This window comes from Dipodomys spectabilis, unplaced genomic scaffold, assembly GCF_019054845.1.
Source record: "Dipodomys spectabilis isolate Male_0828 unplaced genomic scaffold, ASM1905484v1 ptg000197l, whole genome shotgun sequence".
In the NCBI taxonomy this organism is placed as follows: domain Eukaryota; kingdom Metazoa; phylum Chordata; class Mammalia; order Rodentia; family Heteromyidae; genus Dipodomys; species Dipodomys spectabilis.
Genome location: NW_024870874.1, coordinates 1,160,730 through 1,185,044, shown reverse-complemented (window position 1 = coordinate 1,185,044; position 24,315 = coordinate 1,160,730). Strand labels below are relative to the sequence as shown.

Below are 24,315 nucleotides of genomic sequence, written 5' to 3'. Positions count from 1 at the left end.
AAATTACATGTGAATAGGCTTTTATTTGAAATTTTAAATACCAGTTAATTGAAACATTTGTATAAGTAGAAATGTTTTAGGTATTTGATATATATGTTGTACCTGAATTCTAAACAAATTCATTTCCTGGGACTGGTTGAGGGGATGGGTGTGCTTGGGGTAGGGACAATGTTGGGAGTGGTTACACTGACAAAGATGTACTGTTTTTATAAATTTGACATGTTGAGTTGAAATCCCTTTGTACTACTGCTTAAAGATAATTAAAAATACTGCAATAATAGAGCAGAGCAGAAAAATCCAAATTCTTTCCCCCACTCTCAGCAGCTTTATCCATTAATCAGAGTTAGCACTTGAAACTTGTTCACCACCCACATATAACCATCAAGAACATAAAATGACCAAAATTTATTTTTAAGTGCTTCAACTGACTCAGATTTGTTTAGGAGAGAGTACATTCACCAACTGGTACCATGAATTGGTCACTTCCTGGCCTTAAGCCAAATGTGTTCCTTTTTTTTTGGACTTGAGGCTTTAAGGTTAAAAAGGTGACAGTAGTTTCATGCTCTTAGAAGCAAAAATAGGAAATTGCTATAGGGTAAGAGTCACTGTAGAATTGAATGAGTCAAGTATTAGTCAGTGGAGAGAAGAAATGGAAGGTATTACAAACTGAACTAACTTGTAATTATAGAAGTTTTCTAAGCTACATAGAACCATGGCATAAGTATCAAATATGCTTTTAAAGTGAACTAAAGTGGGTAAGGATAATAAGGCAAAAATTATAGTTAATTCAGTTTCACAAGCATTAAATTAGTACCATGGTTTTAAAACTAGGCTTAGCCTGAGGAATATAAAGTTTAGCTGAGGCCCTGGTCTGGAAGGTTGAGTCTCATGGTGAAGATAGACACATGCCCATTCATGTCCACTTTGACCATAGCAAGCCCTAACACAGTTGCCCAGAGGGTGCTACTGTGCCAAGAAACAGGAATCGACTACTCCTCGGAAGAAGGAGCCTCTACCTAGTCTTTGATTTGTGAACTTGAGTTTTGAAAGAGGAAAGAGGAAGGAGGGGTATCATTTATCTATCAGGATAAATGGATTCTGAAGTCCTCTTTTCCACAGGTCCAACTGGGGGACTGTTGAGAATGAACTATAATAACAAATTAATAAGGAGCCAGTAGCAAGTTTAACTGTCACCTTTGCCTTCCTAGTTCCTGGCCAAAACTTCCCTTCCTTCTTCCCTCTTTCTCTCCCTCCCTCCTTTCTTTCTTTCTTTCTTTCTTTCTTTCTTTCTTTCTTTCTTTCTTTCTTTCTTTCTTTCTTTCTTTCTTTCTTTCTTTCTTTCTTTCTCTCTTTCTCTCTTTCTTCTTTCTCTCTTTCTCTCTTTCTCTCTTTCTTTCTTTCTTTCTTTCTTTCTTTCTTTCTTTCTTTCTTTCTTTCTTTCTTTCTTTCTTTCTTTCTTTCTTTTCTTGCTTGCTTGCTGTCTGTCTGTCTTTCTTGTCTTTCTCTTTTTTGTGTGTGTGCTAGTCCTAGGACCTTCATGCTCAGCTTTTTCACTATACCACTTGAGACCACATCCCCAGTTCCAGCTTTTTGCTAGTTAGTTGGAGACAAGAGTTTTGTGAATTTGTCTGCCTCATCTAGTTTGTAACTGTGATCCAGATCTCAGCCTCTTGAATAGCCAGGATTATAGATGTGAGCCACTGGCCTAAAACTGTCACTGTTTTATAACTGTTGTAGAGGTTCTCTCAGCAATGAGTGCATTCTGAAAGAATCTTGAAGGGCTCATGAAAGCAGATAAAAATCCTAGTAGCACTTAGAAAGTGCTTGTAGAGATACATGATATATAAATATAGGTAGACATGGTAGCTCAGGAGATGGAGGCAGGAGGATCTCAAATTCAAGGTCAGCCTTAGCTACTTAATGGAAGTTTGTTTCAAAAAGCTGAGGGCTTAAGATGTAGTTTAGTAAGAGAGCACAATTCTACAACCTCTATTTAGTGCCAAGTTAATTTCTAGAAATCACTTTCTTAAGCAATAGTCCCATCTACACTTCTCTTTAAGAGTAAGGCCAAGATTAGGCATAACAAATTCTGATATGGTGTACCAACTCTGTGTTTTAAAATCTCACAAAGTGGTCAACTTGATGACCAAGCCATCATCAATCCCCACCCCTTCCTCCATCTAAAACTCAAGGTCACATGTGAGATATTTGAGTTGCTTTACATTTGAGTAGAATGTAACTCAGAAAGAGATCAAAAAGTCAGAGAGAGAGAGGATAATAGAGGCAGCCAGCACCACATTCTAGGCAGCCACAAAAGATTCCCACCATCAGACTTGACAAACCCAACTCCATTATTTCAGCTCAGAGCAGCACATTATGGGCTCGCTTTTCAGTACAGAGGTCATTTTCTGGTTCTGATTACAGGGCACCAACTCACTGACAGATGTATTCAAGTGAATTTGATCTCTCCTATTGTAAATGGAAGAACAGCATGAAAGTTAAATGGCAGGGGGTGAGGGGTGGAGGGGGAGAACTTACCTTGCAGCCTGCCACTTGGATTTAATTTCATCTCATCTTTGCCTCTGAAGAGAGGACCTTGTGATTTGTCTCTCTCAGTTTCTTTGTAATATAAAAAATGTGCATTGTTCACGGCTCTTTTCCCTCTTTTCTTCATCAGTCTTGTCTCAAGAAGAAAATGAACTGGGAAAATTTCTCCGATCCCAAGGCTTCCAAGATAAAACCAGAGCAGGAAAAATGATGCAAGCCACAGGAAAGGCCCTGTGTTTTTCTTCCCAACAAAGGTGTGTGGCCTTCATTGGGATACTTGGAGGGTAGGGAGGTGGGGGAAGGAGAGTAGGGGACTCATTCATAAAGAGGAATCTCACAATCTTTGCAGTGCTTTTTGCCTGAGGCTGAAAACCTACTTTGTGCCTAGTTGCTAGTTGGTTTCTACTTCACTCTGACTTAAATAAAATGTAAAGCTGTTTTCTTTTTCCTCTCTGTTAATTTTTAATTATTTTCTTCTTTCCTCTGGTCTATAGGGGCATTATGTATGCCAATCATTGTAAATGCTGTCTTAGGCTTATATTTGACCTTCAAGTTGCTCATAACAACCAGTCTGGTCCCCTTCCAGTAGCTGATTAGAGCGAGAGCCTAATGAGACCAGCTTAAAGGGTTCCCTGGCTTCTCTCTGTGGGCCAATTAACTGCAGAGAGGTGTCATTCAGGATGCCCTGGGCCAGGATGCACTGCCCAGATCCTGGGCCAGCAGCATCCACAACATGACCTGAGAGCTCCTTAGAAATGCAGAATCTAGGCCCTCCCCGCCCCCCCCCCTCCCCCAGGCCTGCTGACCCCAAATCTGCATTTCAACAAAATTTCCATTGCTTTTGACATACATGCCTTTTAAAACACAACCTGAACTTACTTTTTCATGATCAATGTTAAATAAGCAGGCGCCCCCTGCACACAATTATTCTTTGTGCTTGAGAAATGAGAAACTTGTTCTTTCCCCTCTCCCAGTAACAAGTGCAAAAAAAAAGTCTCATACTACTCTTCAACAGAACTAAACCTAAATAAAACTGTAGGTGGTGTCCAAAAATATTTAGGCTACAGAAACTTCACTTACTAACTTCCATTCATTTTTCCTGTTTGTTTTCCCTCCTCGTGGACCAAGTAGTCCATTTGCATGTGACACTTGGGTGCTTCTGTGAAAGCCCAAGAGAGATGGAAGAGAAAAAAGAATAAGTTGGATCTTCCTAATGACATCTGAATACTGTCCTGGTGGTAGTGCCAGCCACATTATTAAATAAAATTGTTTCCAACCATTAACTACTCTAGTTTTGTGAAGAAAGTACTTGTTTGAAAACTTTAAGTTTTACATTTCATGTTTACTTAGAATCATTCTTTTCTTGTAAAATTTATATATACTATTTTTTAAATTAAAAAGCTACTAAGATTTTACTAATAAGGATGACCTACTTTACAATCTCTTGGTATTTCTGTCTAGATGGCCTTTTCCAACCAAATAGGGATAACCAATTCCTAGAAAATCTGTCAGAGTAAATTCTCTTATGCTAATACGTAATTACCACTCATTTTAGTGAGAAAAACTTATCTGTGCCTTTAAATAAAAATTTTGACCATTTACAGAAAACAAAGCCAAATCCCAGGGTACTAGAAAGGTTTCTTTTATTGAGCGTATTGTTAATTATTCTATAATATGGCTATCTAGTTATATACTCTTATAATTAAATATCAAATTATCTTACAAGATACAAATACTGTACCTCACGTTTATGTAATCTAATTTTTCAATACAAACAAAAACAGTAAGAGAAAAGAAAATAAGGGAAAACAGTCTTGTGTGGTGCTCTGTGCCTTAATCCTAACACTGGGGAGGCAGAGGCAGGTGAATTGTGAATTCAGGGCTATTCTTGGCTACAGGCTCACCATCATGTCTCAAAAAAAAAAGTGCTAAATCAGTAAAACAATACAATGATGTTTGTAACTATCAGCTCTATAGATGAGCAAACTACACTTCACCCATAATTTAATGAGTTTTAGCCAACCCTGCAATTTGGAAGGTAGCCTTCTGTATGGTGGCTTTGTTTTCATTATCCCTCAGATGCTTGCCAGGCACATAAAATCCCAGCCAGTTCTCCTAAATGTGAAGAAGTAGGGGAATACACTTGAATTCTTAGAAGAAACATGGTTTAAGAAATACCAGAATATATGTTTATTAATCATCCTACCATATCTTGTATTAGTCCTATTGTATGCTGATTATTTACCAAATTAATTTTTAAATCAAAGACCAGCATCTTTAAAAAAAAAGTGCATCTTGAATAGCATCTGTATCGCAGAATTTCACAATCTGATATATCTAATCACCTTTTCCTACTAAAGGAAAAACACCCTTTAAATAGACCTTTAGGTGCTCTAGTAATTATTTCAATTAAGGAAAATTTCGTGAATGAACATGTGAGCCAATCTAGCTTGAAGCTTGAGATTTTCTTGGTTACTGAATTTTCTTGGGTCCACTTAGTCTTTTGTGCCACAAGTGAGTGGGTTTCATTTTTCTGATTTAGGGAAAGTTACAAGGGTAAAAATGAGGTGATCAGTTTTGTGCCTTTTTTGTCTATGATTATATTATTGCAACTTCAGACGTTTCTGTCCAATTTTGAAATAGTACATGAAATCAAGAATAGTTTATTCACAAGACTCTTTCTGAGCAAATCCATGGGAAAAGGAAGAGCAGTCCAGAAATGAGCAGGATCCTTGAGTAGACATCTGAGAAGTCTTCAATTATACAAACCTTCACAGCAGCATTTGATTAACTGACTTACTTACAGACCAGAGGAGAAGTAGAGAAACGGTGAATGAGGTTTTTTTTTTAATGGTTTACGACACCATTTGTAATCTAAGAGTGCTGCACACATGGAGGCATTGCAGCCAAAAGCTGACATTGGCTCACTGACACCATTGTGCCAGGCAGCTAAGTTAGTTTGCATTTAAATGGAAATTTAAATATTCATCTTATTTTTATTTTTTGCACCTGTCCCCAGCAACTTCTTGGAGAAGAATCTATTTTAAAAGTCTAATTTATCTGACATTGCTATTTGACGTTGAACTATAGAAAAGCAGTATTTTTCTCCCCAAATAAATATTTTATCAGAAATTTAATTATGCCTTGTTTTTTCCTGAATAAATCACATTTTGTATAGACAGTATTATAATAATCTAACATTTTTACAGTATACATTCATTTCTTGTATTGCGTGTGTGTATGTGTACGTGTGTGTGTGTAAAAGAGAGAGAGAAAGAAAGACAGAGGGAGAGGAAAGAGAGAGAATGCACACAGGCTCTGAGTTCAAGCCCCAGAACTGGCACCCCATCTTCCCACCAAAAAAGATTAAATCACTTAACCTATCTGAAATCACTAACATACATTAGATACTGAGTCAATGCACTTACCTCTCTACACCATTTTAAAATGATTCAGCTCATGCCTTAGTTCTATACAACTATAAAGCCAGCAGCAGAGGCCCTGGACATTGAAGAAAACTCACAATAGCCACGTGATCATATCAGAGAAACTGTAATAATACACTCTCCCAGCTGTCCTCAAAGGCCAGGAGTCAGGGGAAAAGGAAACAAGAGGTGACCAAAAGTGGACATCTGAATGGTCATATCTTGACTAGCCTTCTTTTGACATGGGATTGGTTCCAGCTGCAAATGAACATTTTGCTTCGGCTTTGTGTCACCACCGGTGACCCTGATGGAGGTATTTCCAAACGGTCCAGTTCAGTAACTGATAATACCCTATAAATGAGAGCATTAAGGAATCAATACATAGGCAATCATCCCCAATGGACTCATGAGTTTCCATACATTTTCATTATGATTCACCTTTTTAAAATTTATTTTTGTGGTAGTACTGGAGTTTGAATACAGGGTCTTGTGCTTACTAACCAGGCATGCTACCATTTCAGTTACTCTACCAGTTCTTTTTGTGTTAGTTACTTTTGAAATAAGGTATTGCTTTATTCCCAAGCCTAGTTGGACTGTAATTCTATTTGTGCTTCTCTGAACTGCTAGAGTAACAGGCACACACCACCACACCCATCCATTGTTTGAGATGGAGTCTCAAAAGCTATTTTTTCCTGGGCTAGACTCAACTTATGATCTCCCAGTTTCCATTACCCTATAGTATCTGGCGTTACAGGCTTGAGCCACCATACCTGGCCATTTATCAGATTTTGATGCAGTATCTTCTATGTTCAAATGCTGTTTTAGGTTCATGAGTTCAAGATGAACAAAAGATGAAGGATTCAAATTGCCAGTTGGCTTAGTTTCTGGATTGTGGTTTTCTCCTCTTGTCTAGGTTGGCCTTGCGAAATCCTCTGTGTCGATTTCACCAAGAAGTGGAGACTTTTCGGCATCGGGCCATCTCAGATACTTGGCTGACAGTGAACCGGATGGAGCAGTGCCGGACAGAATACAGAGGGGCTTTATTATGGATGAAGGATGTGTCTCAGGAGCTTGATCCAGACCTCTACAAGCAAATGGAGAAGTTCAGGAAGGTAGGAGGTTTTATGAGGGTTACCAAAAGAGGTACCTGTTGGAAGGTAATGAGATATGATTTGAATCCCTATAGTTGAAGACATAACTCAAAAGCACCAAGGATGCAATTAATCATCACTGGCGTCTTTGTATGTGACAGAATACCAATTAATGTGATATATAATTCTCTAAGGATAAGACAGAAGAGACAGCTGGAAATTACTGGGATTTAGTAAATGGTTTTAATTGAAGTCAGATTTTCATATAATGTGCACTTTTTGTAAGCTTGTCACTTCTAAACGCCTTTTCATGCATAGCTAAAAAAATGTAGGTAGATCAAATGAATCTGGGAGGTGAGAAAAGACGATAAGGGAAATCTTTTCTAATTGCTAATGCATATAAAACTAGTAAAAACAATTATGCTCCTTTGTTTTATGATGCTTTCTGAGGCCATAGGGGATAGTTGTGTGATTAGCAAATGTGATATTGACTTTATCTCCTGTCAACCAACTTCTTATCAGAAATTTCTCTGAGGAAAAGTAGTCAGAGAAATGGATATCCTGTGAAATTTCCCAGAAAGAACTGTTGAGCAGTGGAGGGATAATCTTTATTTGTTAAATATTCTTGTGTCAGTATACCTGTTCATAGGAAGCTATATCCTGCCACTGGGTGGCAGTGGTACACTGAGTATTTATGAAAACGTTGAGCAATTTTTGTGTACAGTGTTGGTGGTTCTTTGTTTGGTTTACTACTGGATATGTTTCAGTATGTAAAAGAAAAATTAATCAGTCAAATATTAGGCTTGACATAATATTGCATCAAGTGTCCTATTCGCTTCATCTGATCCATGTCTAATTAGATATACTGCTTGAAATTCCCAGGTTTCTTTTTAGGTACATACATCAGCATGGAATTTAAGCGATGGGAAATCTGCCAGTGTGGAGGAGGTCAGATGTGTGGGGGTGAAGAAGAGGGAATGTCTATTGCTTAACAGAATGATAGGCCACCAATTCTTGGCCTAGATATGCGTGGATATAAATTCCTCTAAAAGACAAATTTTCTCTTCATCTGTCATTTCAAATTCTTCCTTATGAAAGGTCAGCATGTAGTTTCTCTTCTGATTATACATGTCTTTCATGTATTGCAACATTTGACTTTTCTGGAAAGTCAGGACTGAAAAGTCTCTTTGACAACATATAATAAACCTCACTGATGTTAGAGAATCAAGGCTTCAAGAGAACAAATAAAAATTTAAAGTTTTGATAGCTAGATTCTGGTGAGCCCCTAATTACTTTTCAAGTTTTCTGACTTTTCAATCATTCCAGGAACATGCTTTGTCTTTAACATTTTATTTAGAGGATGTGAGGGTGGAGTTAGTATAAGAAAAGACAAAAAAATAAAGAAAAGAAGAAAAGAAAAGCATTGTCTTCAGGGCTAGTGATGCTTACCACTTAATCCTCGCAAATATAACATACAGTTTATGTACTACAGGTGAGGAAAATGGTTCCCATGTTAGATTGCTAGCCAAAGGTCAGACAAAGAAATGAAAAGTCAGAATCCTGGGAAATATACAGTTAATTTTCTTTTCTCCTAACAAACAAACAAAAAAGAACTTTTCTAGTAATATTTCCCATGATTTATTCCTTCAATTAACAATTATTGAGCACCTCCTACATGCCAGTCAGTGAAAGCAAATACACATATTTTTTTCTGGAAGGCAGAAGCATTTCATGTAGAATTGTGTTTATTTAGTTTTGTTTGGGTCAGGGGAAGATGTTGCTAACTGGGTAAAGATGAAATGAAAACCAAGTCCTTCGTCATTTGGTTTGAACGTTGAAACCTTTCCCACCATTTAGTCTCATCAATCGGTTGATTCTGGAAAATATGGTTTTAAGAAAAATCCTTTTCCATGCTGAAGTAGCTGAAGTAGCCTTACTTCCTAATCCCATGTATGCTGGTTTTAATTTAATAGCTGAGCATGATGTGCTTAGAATTTAGAGAAAGAATCCTTTTTTTTTTTTTTTAAGATGTTGATCTTCAAGCATGTATCTGATTAGGCTGTACTCTTCATGAGGACAAAGGGTCATGTTGGTTCTCTTGAGAACCTTAACAGTGGGACCATCCTAGTGCCTGGCCCTGAGTTGGTGCTCACAAATCTAATGGCAAAGTTCCCAGCACTGAGTCTGGAGAGGCAGGCCCATCTTTTCTGAAACCTCTCAGCATTCCTCCCATATGGTGCTGACTTCATGATGTTTTAGGAATTGACATATGTCTTTGTGCAGGTAAGCAGTTGCATTATTAATTTGTGGCTTGCTGCCCTCTTTGCAAGGACTTTCAATTGTGAACTTTTAACTGGGAGTTTATAACATGGATTTAACTCTGAATGAACTTGAGTGTCTTGTCACAATGGGATCCCCTGTTAAACAGAGTCTCCATTTATCTCTCAGGCATGTATTACCTACACATGTTTCTGAGTCATCTGGGAGCATGACCCAGCTCTGGTGGCTCTATAGGAGTCATTGCAAGAGCAGGAGTTTGTCTCCTCAGTACCAGTTCCTACTTCCACATTTTAACTGATGAACCCTGAACTATGAACTTGGATGACTTCACCTATTCTAGAAGAGACCAACATTCTGACTCTTACTTCATGATCATGGACCCATTCATTGATTCACTCACTGAACAAATGAGTGAAGTTTAGCTATGGGCTAGGCAGCATCCACAAGAATATATAAAATAGACCAATCCATTCATTACTATCATGTCTTATTTGATCACTTGGGGACAGAGCAAATAAACACAAGGTGGTATGAGACACTGAGGTAGAGTGAAGGGTGTGGGAAACTGGGGTGCCCAGACCCCTAAAGAGTGAAGCAGGGCCAGAATAGAAAGGACATCTGCTGAGGGTGAGAGGGGAAGAGAAGCATATTGAGAAGGTCAGGAGTGTGATCAAATGTGTATTCTCAACAGCTCAGATTTTAATGTGAAGAAGAGATTAAAAGGAGCCAGGCCTTCAGGCTGGGAGAGTCACTGGAATGCTTTTTGAACAGACCCAGACAGATCATGGCCTGACTGTGCCAGGAGAAGGAAAAGTAGACTAGAGAGAAACACACTGTTCCGAACCTCTGCCAGACTGTATAGACCACCACTTTAATTACAGAGTTCTTCATTATTTTTGGAATTAAGCAGAAGACGCATAAATAAATAAATAGCAAGTTCAAGTGTATTTTCACCTCCAACCAAGGCTGTGTTCACATGCCAAGAAACCTTTTAAATAGCACACAGTGAGCAGAACTGAAATGATGAATGAAAAACTTGAAACCAAACAAAGCAAGTGATCCGTTTTCTTCCTGGCACCCTTTGGAGCACATAAGCTGAAGATAGAGGGCTCAGAATCAACATTAAGAAGCTGTAAGTGTCTATGGGAGGGGCTCAGAACTCCAAGGGAGGAAGAAGCTTGATTGATTCCAGCCTTCTGAAAGGACCCTTACTAGCTATCTGTTCCTTGTCAACATGATGGTGAGGAACAAGATTCCTGGGGAGTGTCACCACATGAATATCCCCCCCCCCAAAACAGTGAGTAAGAACTGCTAGGTGAATTTACATGAGCTACAGGAATAGAGGGCTGTATGCACATTTCGGCTTCTCCTGACAGTGTGATTCACCCTGAGACCACGAGGTATTTTATGAGCGAAGTTACAACATGTGATATATGGGCCCTTTGAAGGCAGAGTAAAAGGGTGTGATTTAAAAATAGAAGTCAGTTTCTCGTAGCAGGTTACATCAGCTGAAGTTGTGAGCTCCAGCAGAGCCTTTGCAGCCCGATGCCCTTGAGAGAGTCCTCCTGTGGTCAATTAAGTGTCTTGTTTTTCTTGAAAGTCAGAAATGGATGGCGGGTAATTATTCTAAATGGGATAAAAGCTGTGATAGGTGTAAGGAAATAGTTCTGAATCCTCTAAAGAGATAGTATGGAAATGTATACGTGGGCATTTGTAGGAGTCAGAGTGTTCATGGACAAGGACAGGAGAACCAATGTTTAATGAGGCCATTTATTAAAAGGCTTAATGAAAGCCTACAGCATTTGTCTAGTGTTTCATTACCACAATTCCAAAGGATATCTAACAGGTATTATAGGAAATATGAGTGAAATATGCTGTTATTCACAGGCTTGTATTGATTTTCAAATAGTGTTAGGTTTTGGACCTGTTAATCCACTAGTCACACCATCAAAGGATATGTTACCAAGAGCAGGTTTATTAACAATTGTTGGCAGCTGGCCGCATAGAACCTCATGAAAGCTATCAATTAGTGGAGTCCCTGTTCCCAATTATAAAGGTGTGCCTATATGAGCTTGGTCAAAGACTGGTAAATAGCAGTATTGTTACTAGAGGGATTTTTTTCCCCTTCTGAACAAAGACTTGGGTTAATTAATTTGACAGTTTCATTAATTACTACTGAAATCATTGGTCTTTGTCAAAGGTCGGGTTCTTTTAGCAATTGAGGGCAGGTCCTATGGGAGTTGAAGGCGCCAAGTGATACTGGAGTGTCACCGTTCGACTGTCTCGCTGGCCTTTGTGCCTGGTTCATCAGCTCCCTGGCTGGAACATATCTCTGCTTCAGTGCCAAGGAAGATCTGCTCCTTACCCCCCCCCCCAACAAGTTGAGTTGAGTGAATGAGGAACCTTTCAAGTTTGGATCTCTCCATTGGAACAATGTCCCAGTGCTTTGCTAGTTCTCCACTTCCATACACTGAGTTGAGTTCTTCTGTGAGGTGAAAATTTCTTTTATACAGTTAATACTTCCACATATCTGTTTTGTAGCTCTTCACATTCATTGGTTGGTTTTTGATGTGTGCTTGTTGTTTGTGTTTGGTTTGGGTTGGTTGTTTAACTAGGGCACTTGTTATTTGTGGTCCACACACAGATTGAATCTAGCTGCCAAAATGCTATAAGAAAAGCCTGCCATCTTCACATGGCATAACGCAGAAGGGAACAAATAATTATACCCTTGCTCTCAATTCTGAATTTGATGAGATGAGGCCTTTGGGGCTTTGTGTGCCTTTATTGATTTTTCTCCCACTGAACTTGGTAAACAGCAAAAAGTAGATTCAGGGCTAAACCAAGATGATTTAGAATAGCATGCACGAAGCAGATAACTGTTTCAGAGCTGGTGGCTGGCTGCCTGCCACATCTGACTGGAAATGGAAATACTAAGGATGGAGCACATGATTCTGAGATCATGTATTCCATCCTCAATAGATCTAATAACTTTATTGTAAATTTTTCATAAACTAAAAGTGACCATGGACTATCTGCAACTGTAACATTTACTATTATTATTGTTGTTTTCTCTAAATTATTACGCTCTAAAATCTTGATGCTCATATGTGAGAAATATAGATACTGGGGTAGGGTAACATACTTTTGACATTATAGTCTTTTCTTCCTATTTCAAGTAAGTCCTGGTCTTGCTGAGTCTACCCATTTTTATGACCATGGCTGTTAATCTTACATGCTTGAAAAAGAAGAATATTTCACTCATAACTCTTGGGTAGAGGAGGCTTTAATCGTCACAAGCAGATAATACTTATCTCTGATGCAAATATTAATACTTTTGCAAGGGTCAGTAACCTGTGGCCTACAGGCCAGCCAGTGACTGCCCATGCCATTCATTACTTACAGTCCATAGCTGTTTCACAACACTATGGCAGAGCCGAGTAATTGCAATAGTCCGTAAGCCCCAGAGAGCCAGAAATGCTCTCTGCTCCTTTACAGAAAGCATTTTGCTGGTTGCTGCTCTATAGTCACCTCCAGTAAATGTGGATACGAAGAACTTAGTTATAAATTTTTATATATGGTTAAAAAACACATAATAGTTGGATGCTGGTGGTTCACACTCATAAACCTAGCTACTCAAAAAGCTGAGATCTGAGGATCGTGGTCAGAGTCAGCCCAGGCAATAAAGTCCATGAGATGCTTATCTCCTTCAACCAACAAAAAACTGGAAGTAGAGCTGTCTCAAGTGGCAGAGCACTAGCCCTGAGTTCAAGCCCAAAGATTGGCATGTGCATGTACATGCACACACAGGCAGACACACAATTTTAGCATTTTAAGCATAGAAAAATGTGATCTAACCAGTAAAATTGTGCTGAGTATATCCACATTGTGTGTGAAACTTTTTCATGTTAAAAAAACAGAACTCAGCCTGGCACTAGTGGCTCATGCCTATAACCCCAGCTTCTCAGGAGGCTGAAATCTGAGGAGTGAAGTTGAAGCCAGCTGGAGCAGAAGTATCCCTGTGACTCTTACCTCCAACAAACTACTCAGAAAATACTGGAAGTGGCACTGTGGCTCATGTGATAGAACACTGTCCCTAGAGTACAAAGAGGCTTACAGACAGTGCCCAGATCCTGAGTTCAAGCCCCAGGACTGGTGAAAACAGCAACAATAAAACACAAAATACAGAAGTCTAACTCTATGCCATTAAACAGAAATTTTGGATTCTCTCTCCAGTCCCTAGTAACTACCTTCCTACTTTGTCTACTTTAAATACTTAGAACTAAGTGGAATCATAGAGTATATGCCTTCTTATAACTTTACTTCAAGTAGTATAATGTTTACAAGGTTCATATATGGGGTGGTGTCCTTTTCCTTTTTAAGATTGGATGAGCTTTCATTGCAGGTATAAACCATGCTTGCTTTATCCACCTCTCCTTTAATGGATTCTCCTTTAATGGATATTTGATTTAATTCCATCTTTTAGCTTTTATGAAAAAATGCTCCTGTGAACACGAGTATGCAAATCTGAAACCCTACTTTAAATTCATTTGGACAGATACCCAAAGATCAGTGGATTTTATGGTAGCACCATTTAATTTTTTTTTTTAATTTTTGAAGACCCAATGTATTGTTGAAGTTAAGAAGTTTTACATTAAAAAGTTGGCATGCTTCTTGACTTCCCTTTCCCTTTTTGAATATACTCATATCTTTAAACAAGGAAATTCTTTCAAATATAGAAATGTATACAGTTTGTAAACAGCATTTGATAACAATGGAACCTTCCTTCCTTTAGTAATTCTGTGATGCTGGTACATGTTTGAAAGAAATATTAGAAAATAGGAATGGATAGCACTGGGACAGTGGCTAATTAGCATCTATCTCTCTTAGTTTAATCTCTAATTCATTATTTATATTCTCTTTGGCCAAATCAGATGAAACAGAAGTCTACCTCTACAGCAAGGACCTTAATACATATGTGCAGATAATACTTGTGGTTTTATTTGATACTAATTCCTTACAAACAAAAGAAGAAAATAATGTAAGAGTACAGAGGTAAAGCTTTAATTCAATGGACTCATATAATTAGGATTGGGCTAAAGCCCTTGGGAAGTTTTTCCCTAAGTAAACATGGTGGACAGACATACCCATAGCTTTCAAAACATTCTCAGTAAAGAAACCAGTGGAGATAGGAGTGAAGTTCCAAATCTCATTCTTTCATTTTCCTTAACCTTCATTGCACTGCCTTCTATGTGTCATAATACACAGTAGTGAAAGGAAGAGTTGGCTAGTGCCATGGAAAGTATGGCTGGACAATGGAGGAATGTTCTAGGCTGGTGTGAAAATATAAACTGGGAAAGCGAATTCATTCCTATTACTTGCTGAAAACTACAAAACTTTATTATAACATGATGGAAACAGTCACAGTGGTTGGTTGTTTTTTTTATTTAACAAATTTTTGTTAGTAGAGTCTTCCATGCTATTTGCCAGTATAAAATCATTGACTGAGTGGATATAGTTATTATCAGTATTTTGCAAATGAGGAGCTAGGCCTGGAGTGGAAGCAGCCTGTCAAGGGTTGTCCTGCCTAGGAACCCAGGCAGGCTTCCTGGTCTATGTGTGGCCTTACTTCACAGCACTGCCTCCCCTTTCTGGGGCCTCATGTTCCACAGTTGATGGCTTCTCTATGAAGGCAACCCAGTTGTCAGTCCTACTCTACAGATGAGGAAATAAATGTTCAAGACTCGGGGTTAAGAACCTGACTGTGATCCCAAGCAAGGTAATTTCGATCTTTAAACCTCTTTATTTTCGTCTCAGAGAGTACTATAAATAAAAACCCAGTGGCCCGTGGTGCTCAGAGTACTATGACTCTGGCACCACAAGGCAGAAGATCCATATCCTAAGGACATAGTACTTGGCAAGCTACTGAGCCCACTAGACCTGCTCAGCCTTCCTTGCAAGTAGAAGAACCCCTTACAGGTGGCAATGAGGATTATCAAGCATAATTCAGGGGAGGTACTTAGTACGGGGCATAGTATAGTACAAGTTCCCAGATAATGGTATCTATTTTTACAGTTACTGTATTTATTCCTGAATCTCCAAGAGGGAAAAAATTAGCATCTGGTAAAATACCTACTAAATAAACAACCTGTGTGGGGATTTGGCTGAGGGAGTGATCTGAGCCTTGGCTTGCCTCTACAATGCAGGTTGGTAGAAATGGTGTTTGTGGCTCCAACTTGTCTGGCAATTTTTCAGACAGGAGTTTCTAGGTGTGTCAAGTCACCACGGGATTCCTATCTCCCACAGATTAGCTCCCTCTAACACAAATCTAGAAGTGTCAGGTTGTCCTGATAGTCCAACGAATCCAAGGTTCCCTCCATGGTGTCCTGTCTGCCTTGAGCTGTTCGCTTTCCTTAGTCCATTTCACTTTGAAATGGCCCTAGGCTCCAATGGGGTTAGGCAGCCCACCTCTGTGCTCTGGAACTGTACTTCCCTTTCCTGCTGTAGTCAGCTTTCATCCAGAGAAAAATGATATTGTATTTATAAATAGATGAGCCAAGAAATTAAATGGTAATCTCTTAATTTATACCTTTTCCGCTTGATATACATTCACAGCTTTTACATTATTTCTGTTTTTAACAAGATGTCTTAGTGAGAACTATTTAAAACTAAGCCAATAACATGTTCATGGTGTGTTTATATCCTGAAATGTTTTTCACTTATTTTTGTTCAAAATAAATAAATATATTTACACATATCCCCAAAATAACAAGGAAATTGAAGCACATTTCTATCACCTCCTGTTCTCTTTCCCAAGCTGGAGCTCTATCCTCAACTGTGGTCATCAGTCACTTTCCACATTCAGGAGGTTTCTAGTTTCTAGTGATTCTAAATCCAAAATGTCTCTTGGTTCCACCCTCTCATCCTCACTAGTATTAACCTAAGCTAGTATCTTCCTCAACTGAGGAAATCATAGTTGACTCCAATCCTCCACAGTAATGTTAGTCCAAATTCTGTAACATGAATCTGATCATATCATGCTCTTGGGTAAGAATTTTCTGTGGTTGTAACTTGGCCATCTGACAAACCCAAACTTGGTGTGGCTCTCCAAGCCACCACAAGCCACCCCTCTCATATGATATCCCTGCTGCCTGCCTGTGACCTGCCACCCCCACCACGTGTGTGTATATCTCGTATTTTCCAGCCTTACCAAAAGCTGTGCCATTCACTCCATTGTTTCCTCCCTCCCTCCCTCTCTCTCTCTCTCTCTTTCTCTGTGTACTACAGCTTGAACACAGAGCCTGGGCACTGTCCCTTAGTTTTTTGTTTTGTTTTTTTTTTTTAACTCAAGTCTGGTACTCTACTACTTGAGGCACTGCTCTACATCCAACTTTGTGTGTTTGTTTGTTTTGTGGCTAATTGGAGATAAAAGTCTCACCTACTTCCTGCCCAGACAGGCTTTGAACCACTACACTCATATCTCAGCCTGCCGAGTAGTTCATTCTGGCATTGCCTTTACAGACTGTTTTTCCATCAGGAACTCTCATCTCCCTTGAGCAATCATTTCAGGCCACATTGCCCAAGAGAGTTTTTGCTGACCTCCCAAGCAAAGCTGTTACCCTATTACTCTTTTGTACTGTTTCTCCTACACTCAGCATATACTTTAGCCTATCATACAGAAAGTGTTCCAGAGTATTTATCAACTGAGTGAATTGTTAAATATGTAGTCTCACAGTTTTTTTTGAAAGTAAGAGCATGATTTAACTCTTCTTTGAACCCCAATGGTATGATAAGCAAACATCAAACATTGTATAAATATTACTGAATGAAATTTATTCCTATCACTGAATAAAAATGAGACAAAGATATACAAGCAAGGAATCATTTTAATGGGGTAGAAGATAATCATCTATACATTTAAATTCATAATTTCATTATCTAAACTATGAGAAGAAGAAATATTGGTATGGTTTTAGAATAAGCATGTTTTGTAATAGTGTAAGAGTTAATGTATTGACTTAAAATATTGAGTTTTTTCAAGGTCCGGATAGGTAAAAGGACAGCTTCTTAAGTGATACTAAATTTTGCATATAGTTTTTTCTCTAGTTGTTTGAGGGAAAATCTTGCTAATTGTCAACTTTCAGAGTAGTCTCTGGACAAAAGTGAATTATGTAAGTTGTGTTTATCTAATCCAAGATAGTTTTCCTTTGCCAGGTTGTCTGTCTTCTTCCTGAGACTTACATGCATTGGGTAGCATAAGCAAGTCTGGTTTCTAGAATTTTATTGATAGCAATGTACAGAACATACAGATTTTACCTAGGGGAACCATCAGATTTCAAGTAAAAATACTGCCATATATTGACCCATTTCAAAAGAAGGGCTTCTCAGAGGCTCAGGAGCTAGGCTTCTGTGGATGAATTAGTTCCTTGTATTCATAACATTTGTGCTTTTGGCTTCAGGCTGAGGGATGTCTAATACCTATGACAACTCCTTCCTCCTTCTCCTCCCTAACCACAGACTGTTCCATTGGCTTCTCTGTCTCTCTCTTTAGTAGTTCCTGAAGAAGGTGTCATATTAGAATATGGGTCAATGGAAAATTAGTGTGTTGAAGTAGTTACTGATTTAATAGTTACTGTCTCTTGCTTCTCTAGTTTATCTTCAAATCTGGCTAGACATTCCTCTAGATTACCCCCTTCCTTATGGTTAACAGCTCACATATTAGCTAATCCTCTCATTCTCCATGAAGAATTAGATTCATTTTTATCATTTCCTAAAATTCAGTATAAATGAGACCATGATTGATGACCTAGTATTTTTTCAGTTATAGAATTTATCCATCCCATTCTTATTTTTATTCTTTTAATAATGATTTATTTTAGACACAAAAATAGAAAGTGGAGTTTTACATAATTTCAAGCAGGAATAATATATCCCCCAAATCTAGTAGCTTTACAATACTGTAAGTGGCCTTTATTAGAGTCAAAAAAATTTTTCTCCATTCTTCTTCAGAGAATTTTTAATGACAGCAAAATTGTGATTTGATTTGGGGCTGGGAAAGTGGCTCAGTGGTAGAGTGCTTGCCTTGCATGCATGAGGCCCTGGGTTCAATTCCTCAGCACCACATAAGCAGAAAAAGCTGGAAGTGGCGCTGTGGCTCAAAGTGGTAGAGCGCTAGCCTTGAGCTGAAGAGCTGAGGGACATCGCCTAGGCCCAGAGTTCAGGTCCCACGACCGGCAAAAAAAAAAAAATTGTGATTTGATGGTTATCTAGAGAATCATTTTTACATCAAACTGGGCTTGTAAATTGTCTGTAGAAAATATCTAATTTGCCATTGCTTTTGGAAAAAGCAATGTCTTCTCTATTAGTCACTGAAGGATACTAAACAGTTTGAATAACTTTTTAAAATGAGATTTATGCAAGCAGAATTGACCTTGAGATAAATGTGAAGTTTTGCAGGTCTCCTGGTCATTTACTGAAACTCAAAATTCTTTTGCATCTTAACTCTTAAATCTATCCATATGATAGTGTTTAATCCATCAAAAGAATGTCTAAATAGAAACCTGGAAATTTTGTGTCCATAGTACTGAGATTTTTTAAAAAGTCTTTTAATATGTTTTTTTGTAAAAATAGTGTACAGAGGGGTTACAGTTACATGAGTAAGGTAATGAGTATATTTCCTATTGATCATTGTTACCTCCTCCTCTGTTTTATCCCCTACCATCCCTTCCCTCCCCACATTCCTAAAAAAAATCTTAGATGATTCCTTGTTTATTCTTTTGGTATCCTGGCCAGTTGCACTTCTGGTCAATGTAAATGTACCTGAATCTTACCCACCTTCATCTCATTTCTCTCAGAGTGGCTTCACTTTGCCCCTTCACTCATGATTTTGTTAAGAGAAAAATGTTAAGCAGGAAACGGCTTGAAAATGTGTGTACTGTTCTTCGAGCATATACTTTCTATAACAATTCCAAATATAAGGCTGTCAAAATGGAAAAAGTTTTGTTTCACCTTCAGCAATTATCCTACATTTAACTATTAAACAAAGTCAATGAAACTCATAGATAGGAGCCCTAAAATCTTGAATGGGCCAATGTTACATGAACTGGAAGAGTCCTACAAAGCAGACCTTAGAGTCTCTTGGTAAAACCTTGAAATAAAGTTCCCACATACATTAATCAGGCTCTGTTGTTACCATCACATGAAATATGATTTTATGACTTGGTAACACTTCACAGTTGATTGGTTCTTTGTACCCAACAACTCATCTATCTGTCCATCCATCTTTTAAAATTCTCTCCCTGCTGTGATTCTGCGACAACTATTGTCATTTAGATGCTGATTCCTTACCACATTTCTGCTGGTGCCCATAGACATTGAAATAGGGGATATTTCTCAAGGTAGATTAATTGCATAAACTAATTGTGGGATGGAAGGATTTTTTTTGTTTCTTTTAATAATGTCTGTCCTGAGCCACAAAAGATAGAATATGACAGTACTCACATGCAAAAAGAAAAAGCACTTGTATTTATTCATGTGCTGAAATATGTCCATGCAAAGAGCCTTGGAAATATCTACACACAGGGAAGAAAACCCCAGAGGTAAGAAGCAGATAGATTCATGTGTGGAAGGAATGAAGAAAAGCCTCAAATGCTGAGCAGAACCTAGAAGAGTGAAACATATGACATTTATGATCTTGTCCCATTATATATTTGTTTCCTGCCATAAATAAGGGAGCAGGAGGCGATAAAGGACCAGCAGCACTTGCAGTTTAGGAAAATAGGTAAGGAATGAGACCAGAGGAGCTGAGATAAAAATGAGATTGAGGGTTCACAATATGACTTCTAAATTTTGTTCCATGTTCATGTGTTACACATTAAAATATTTATATTAAAAATAATGAGAATTGATGAGATTGAAGTAAGAACTGATAAGATTTGGCAGAAGAGAGTAACAGAAAACTCTTAAGCTAGCAAAAATTGGAAAGATTTTTGTTTTGTTTTTAATAACAATAAATAGAAGAGAGAAGGCAGACTCTAGGGGCAAAGATGGGAGCTGAATCCCATGGTGATGTCATTTGGGCAGCTGGTGGAGGAGGTAGGAGGGTGAGGTCATTTTGAAAGCCATCAGCAGCTAGAACCATGTGAGAAGATTAAGTCACTAGGGATAAAAGGATCAAAAAAAAATGCCTGAGGGAAACCCACTGAAATCAGAAAAGATGCTGGGAATGTTTCCTGTTAAAGCCTTCTCTATTCTAGGAGAACTTAAGCACGCTGAACTATGCTCATTCTGAAGGGGGAAAAAAAGGAGAGAAAATAGAGAACTTTCTCCATGCATGCATCCTCCATGTTGCCCTAGAAGGACCATGTTCTCAGGCTTGTACCCCTGATCACAGAGCTAATAACCTCCAAGAAAGACTTAAATGGGAAGAAGACAGCTCTTTCCAGAAGATGGATGTCCCCCTTTCCCATCCTCCATTCTAGGGTCTTTGACTTGGGGGCAGCATCCCACAGGCTGGCATTTGTCCTTCACTTGGTGGTTTTCTGCTGGTTTCAATGCTTTGGTCTGTTCTCATCTTCCACTTCTAATGCTCCCTCATGCTGTTGATATGTTCTAACCAACTCCCCTCTCTAAATCTACTTCTTCTTATTGGTGGTTTTCTAGGTCTAACTAAGCCCAGCATGTTTGTGCACCTGTGAACCCTAATTTTTCTCATTAGAATTTTTCTAGAAGCCAGATCAGTTGCCATGAATCAAATGATATCTTTTTGGCCTTAGTGTACTTCTTATTAGTTTATTTTTAATAGTCTCATCAGATATTTTAGCATTCAAGTTTAAAAAGAAACTGAAACATGTGGAGGAGATGGGGACAAACAAGTCGTTTAAGGATTCAGGTGGACCTGTTGCAACAATGAGAAGTACAAAATGTCATGTCAAAACCAGCTTTACAATGTCGGGGGGGGGGCAGGGGGGGTATGATTGGGTGGGAGGGAGGGGGGAGGCTGGGAAGGGAGGTGAAGGGTAAACAAAGGAGGAGGCTGCAATGCTTGGTAAGAAATGTATGCATTATCCTGCCCATGTAATTGTAACCCCTCTGTACAGTATGTTCTCAAATAAAATAAAATTAAATTTAAAAAAAAAAAAAAAAAAAAAAAAAGAAACTGAAATAGCCAGGCGCTGGTGGCTCATGCCTGTAATCCCAGCTACTCAGCAGGCTAAAATCTGAGGATCATGGTTCAAAGCCAGCCCAGCCACTCAGGATGTGGCACTGTGGCTCAAGTGGGTAGAGCACTCGCCTTGAGCTGAGGGACAGTGCCCAGGCCCAGAGTTCAAGCCCTACAACCGACAAAAAAAAAAAAAAATACATGCAAGATCTAAACTACGTATTTTTGTGTATACATTATAGATTGGACTTCTGATAACAAAATGTACATGTTAAAATAAAATGTGAGTGAGGGACATAGGATACAGTTCCCCTCCATTAGGATTTCCAAGAACTACAGGGAGTACTTGGATTTCTCTAAAATTTTTCATGGCTACCACAAATCAATTATCTTAGAATAAGACACTGAATGCATCTGTAATTTTAGAGATTTCAATATCTTTCTCATCCAGGCTAAGCATACAATGCTTCCTGACCCTCTTATCCCAAATCCTGCCAAGAAAAGCCATGATTTGTACATTGAAGCAATGTCAGCTAAAGCTTTTATTGGTACTTATTATCCAGGCCTCCGTCTGCTTTTAATTCCCTGACGAGAGAACTAGCTTGGCTTTTTTTTTTTAAGTCTGTCTTCTATTTTAAAATAGAAAGTAGCAGCTAAAAATTGTGACTTGAAGCCAGACAATGATTAGGTTTTGTAAGTTAGACTCCCTCTTCCTTATCCTTAGTGTATTTTTGGTTTGAAGCAAAACCTCTTGGGATTCTTTATGGAGTTAACTTGTCCCTTTTTTTCCGCCATCATGTTCCCCTTTTGCCTACTATTCTGTAATTTTAGCTAGTATATCATGCAAGTAAAGTCAACACTAAGAAATTGATGTTAGGAAAGTTTTTTTGAAAATAAGATGAAGATTTGATAAATGTTTTCACGTATCATTTAATCCAGAAAATAAGGATAACACATTTTAAGAAAATGTTAAACACGAGTTGCTCATTTTTTTGTCTAAAGATGTATCTTTTTGCTAGTACAAAAGCACAGCAGATATTTAAACTCCACAATGAATAATATGATAGTTTTATGTAAGATAATTATCATATTTGAATTTTTTCCCAGCTTAGGGTTTTTCTTAGCATCCTGCCTTATAGATAGATGTGTCAGCTATTTTAAAATGTACATAATGCAGAGTATTTCTGGTTAAATATTTGCAAAATGCTCTCTAGTTTACAAAGCATTTCCATATTCATTACTCCAAAGCCACAAAGCAGTTCATGGAAGAGTGTGAATTCTTTGTCCATTTCACAGAGCCACAGAGAAATCACACCTATGAACCATGCTTCCGATGCCAGTGCTCTTTCTACCTTCTCTGTCCCAAGTTCTTCAGAATCTCACAAATGAATCTGTGAGTGGTGCTAGGTCAGCGTGAAAGAGAATGTTTCCATGAGATGGAGAACACTCAGCTTTACATTAAGATAGCAGACATATCTTCCAGAATATTTTTCATTCACTTAACTTCTTTTCACTCACCCCACCAGCTCATTACGCACTTGTGAGAAGCCTTTGGGTCCACTCATCTCTCTGGCACATTTCTGGGTTCAGCATTTAGTTTTTCTGTTCCACCTTGTTCTGGTGAATGTTCCTTTGAGATGAAATGACTGGTTGAGAGCCTGGACTCCTTAGGATCAAGTTTTCGAATCCTGCAATGGTAGAGTTGCAGCTTGGATCCCCAAACCAAGATGAATGTAAGAGGCTCATGGATAGAAAGTCGACACACAATGTTTGGTAAGTCAGCCAAGAATCCTGTACAAATTGGCCTATAGTCTTAAATATAGTGCTGTACTAAAAGGTTTTTGCTGAAAGAGGAAAGTAACAGAAGCCTTACAGCAAATAGACACAAAGGAGATATATAATAGGTACCTGTGGATGTTTGTGGTGAAAGATGTCTGTGTAAATACTCAGCTAAACTGGAGATGGAACCCATTCACTGAGATGAGTGGAAGAATCCTCTCTAAAGTAGCTTGAATGTGGAGAATCTTTGGATCCAAGGGCTTGGGTTGAACCCCAGAGATCAGATATTAACAAGCTCCCAGCTAACCCGCTGGTTAGAAATATTTTCTAAGGCACCATCATGATCCAGCTCATAGCTGGATTTATCTATTTAATAAGAACATCTCATTTAGGGGCTGGGAAGGTGGTTCAGTGGTAGAGCGCTTGCCTTGCATGCATGAGGCCCTGGGTTCGATTCCTCAGCACCACATAAGCAGAAAAAAAAAAAAGCTGGAAGTGGTGCTATGGCTCAAGAGGTAGTGTGCTAGACTTGAGCTGAAGAGCTGAGGGATAGCGCCCAGGCCCAGAGTTCAGACCCCACGACCAGACCCCCCCCCCCAAAAAAAGAACATCTCATTTAAGGAGATAACTATTAAATAAGACAGATATCTGATTTGTGATTGCTTCTATATTTTTAAGAGTAAATATGAATTATATGAAAAAGTCACTTAAATCTTATGACTCCTAGGAACCATACTCTGTTGAGCATTACTATAACTTTTGGTACCCATCAAGGGTGTTTATATAGGCACAAGAAAATAGAAAGCTCTATGGCTTAGACACTCAAATATTCTACATTTTTTATCATAATCAATATTAACTGTGCTAACCAGATCTCTCCTCTTAATAACACCCTATCAGTTTTGTAGATCAACTCAGAACTGAAGAAGATAGCCAGGAACACAAAGTTAGTTAATAGCTAGAATTCTTAGCAGCAAAAAATCTGAAAAGTAGTTCATACATGTTCATTACAGGAGCAGTTGGCATGGAAATATTC

General features: G+C 38.5%; 1 protein-coding gene across 3 annotated transcripts in view; it reads left to right on the top strand.

Annotated features, from left to right (window-relative positions):
- Ica1 (islet cell autoantigen 1) overlaps positions 1-24,315 on the top strand; it is a 145,656-nt gene that overhangs the window by 36,682 nt on the left and 84,659 nt on the right. For all 3 annotated transcript variants that reach the window (XM_042696086.1, XM_042696085.1, XM_042696084.1), the window contains 2 exons: positions 2,678-2,801; positions 6,886-7,084. In XM_042696086.1, coding sequence (XP_042552020.1) covers positions 2,678-2,801; positions 6,886-7,084 — 323 coding nt within the window. The remainder of the gene's footprint in view (positions 1-2,677; positions 2,802-6,885; positions 7,085-24,315) is intronic.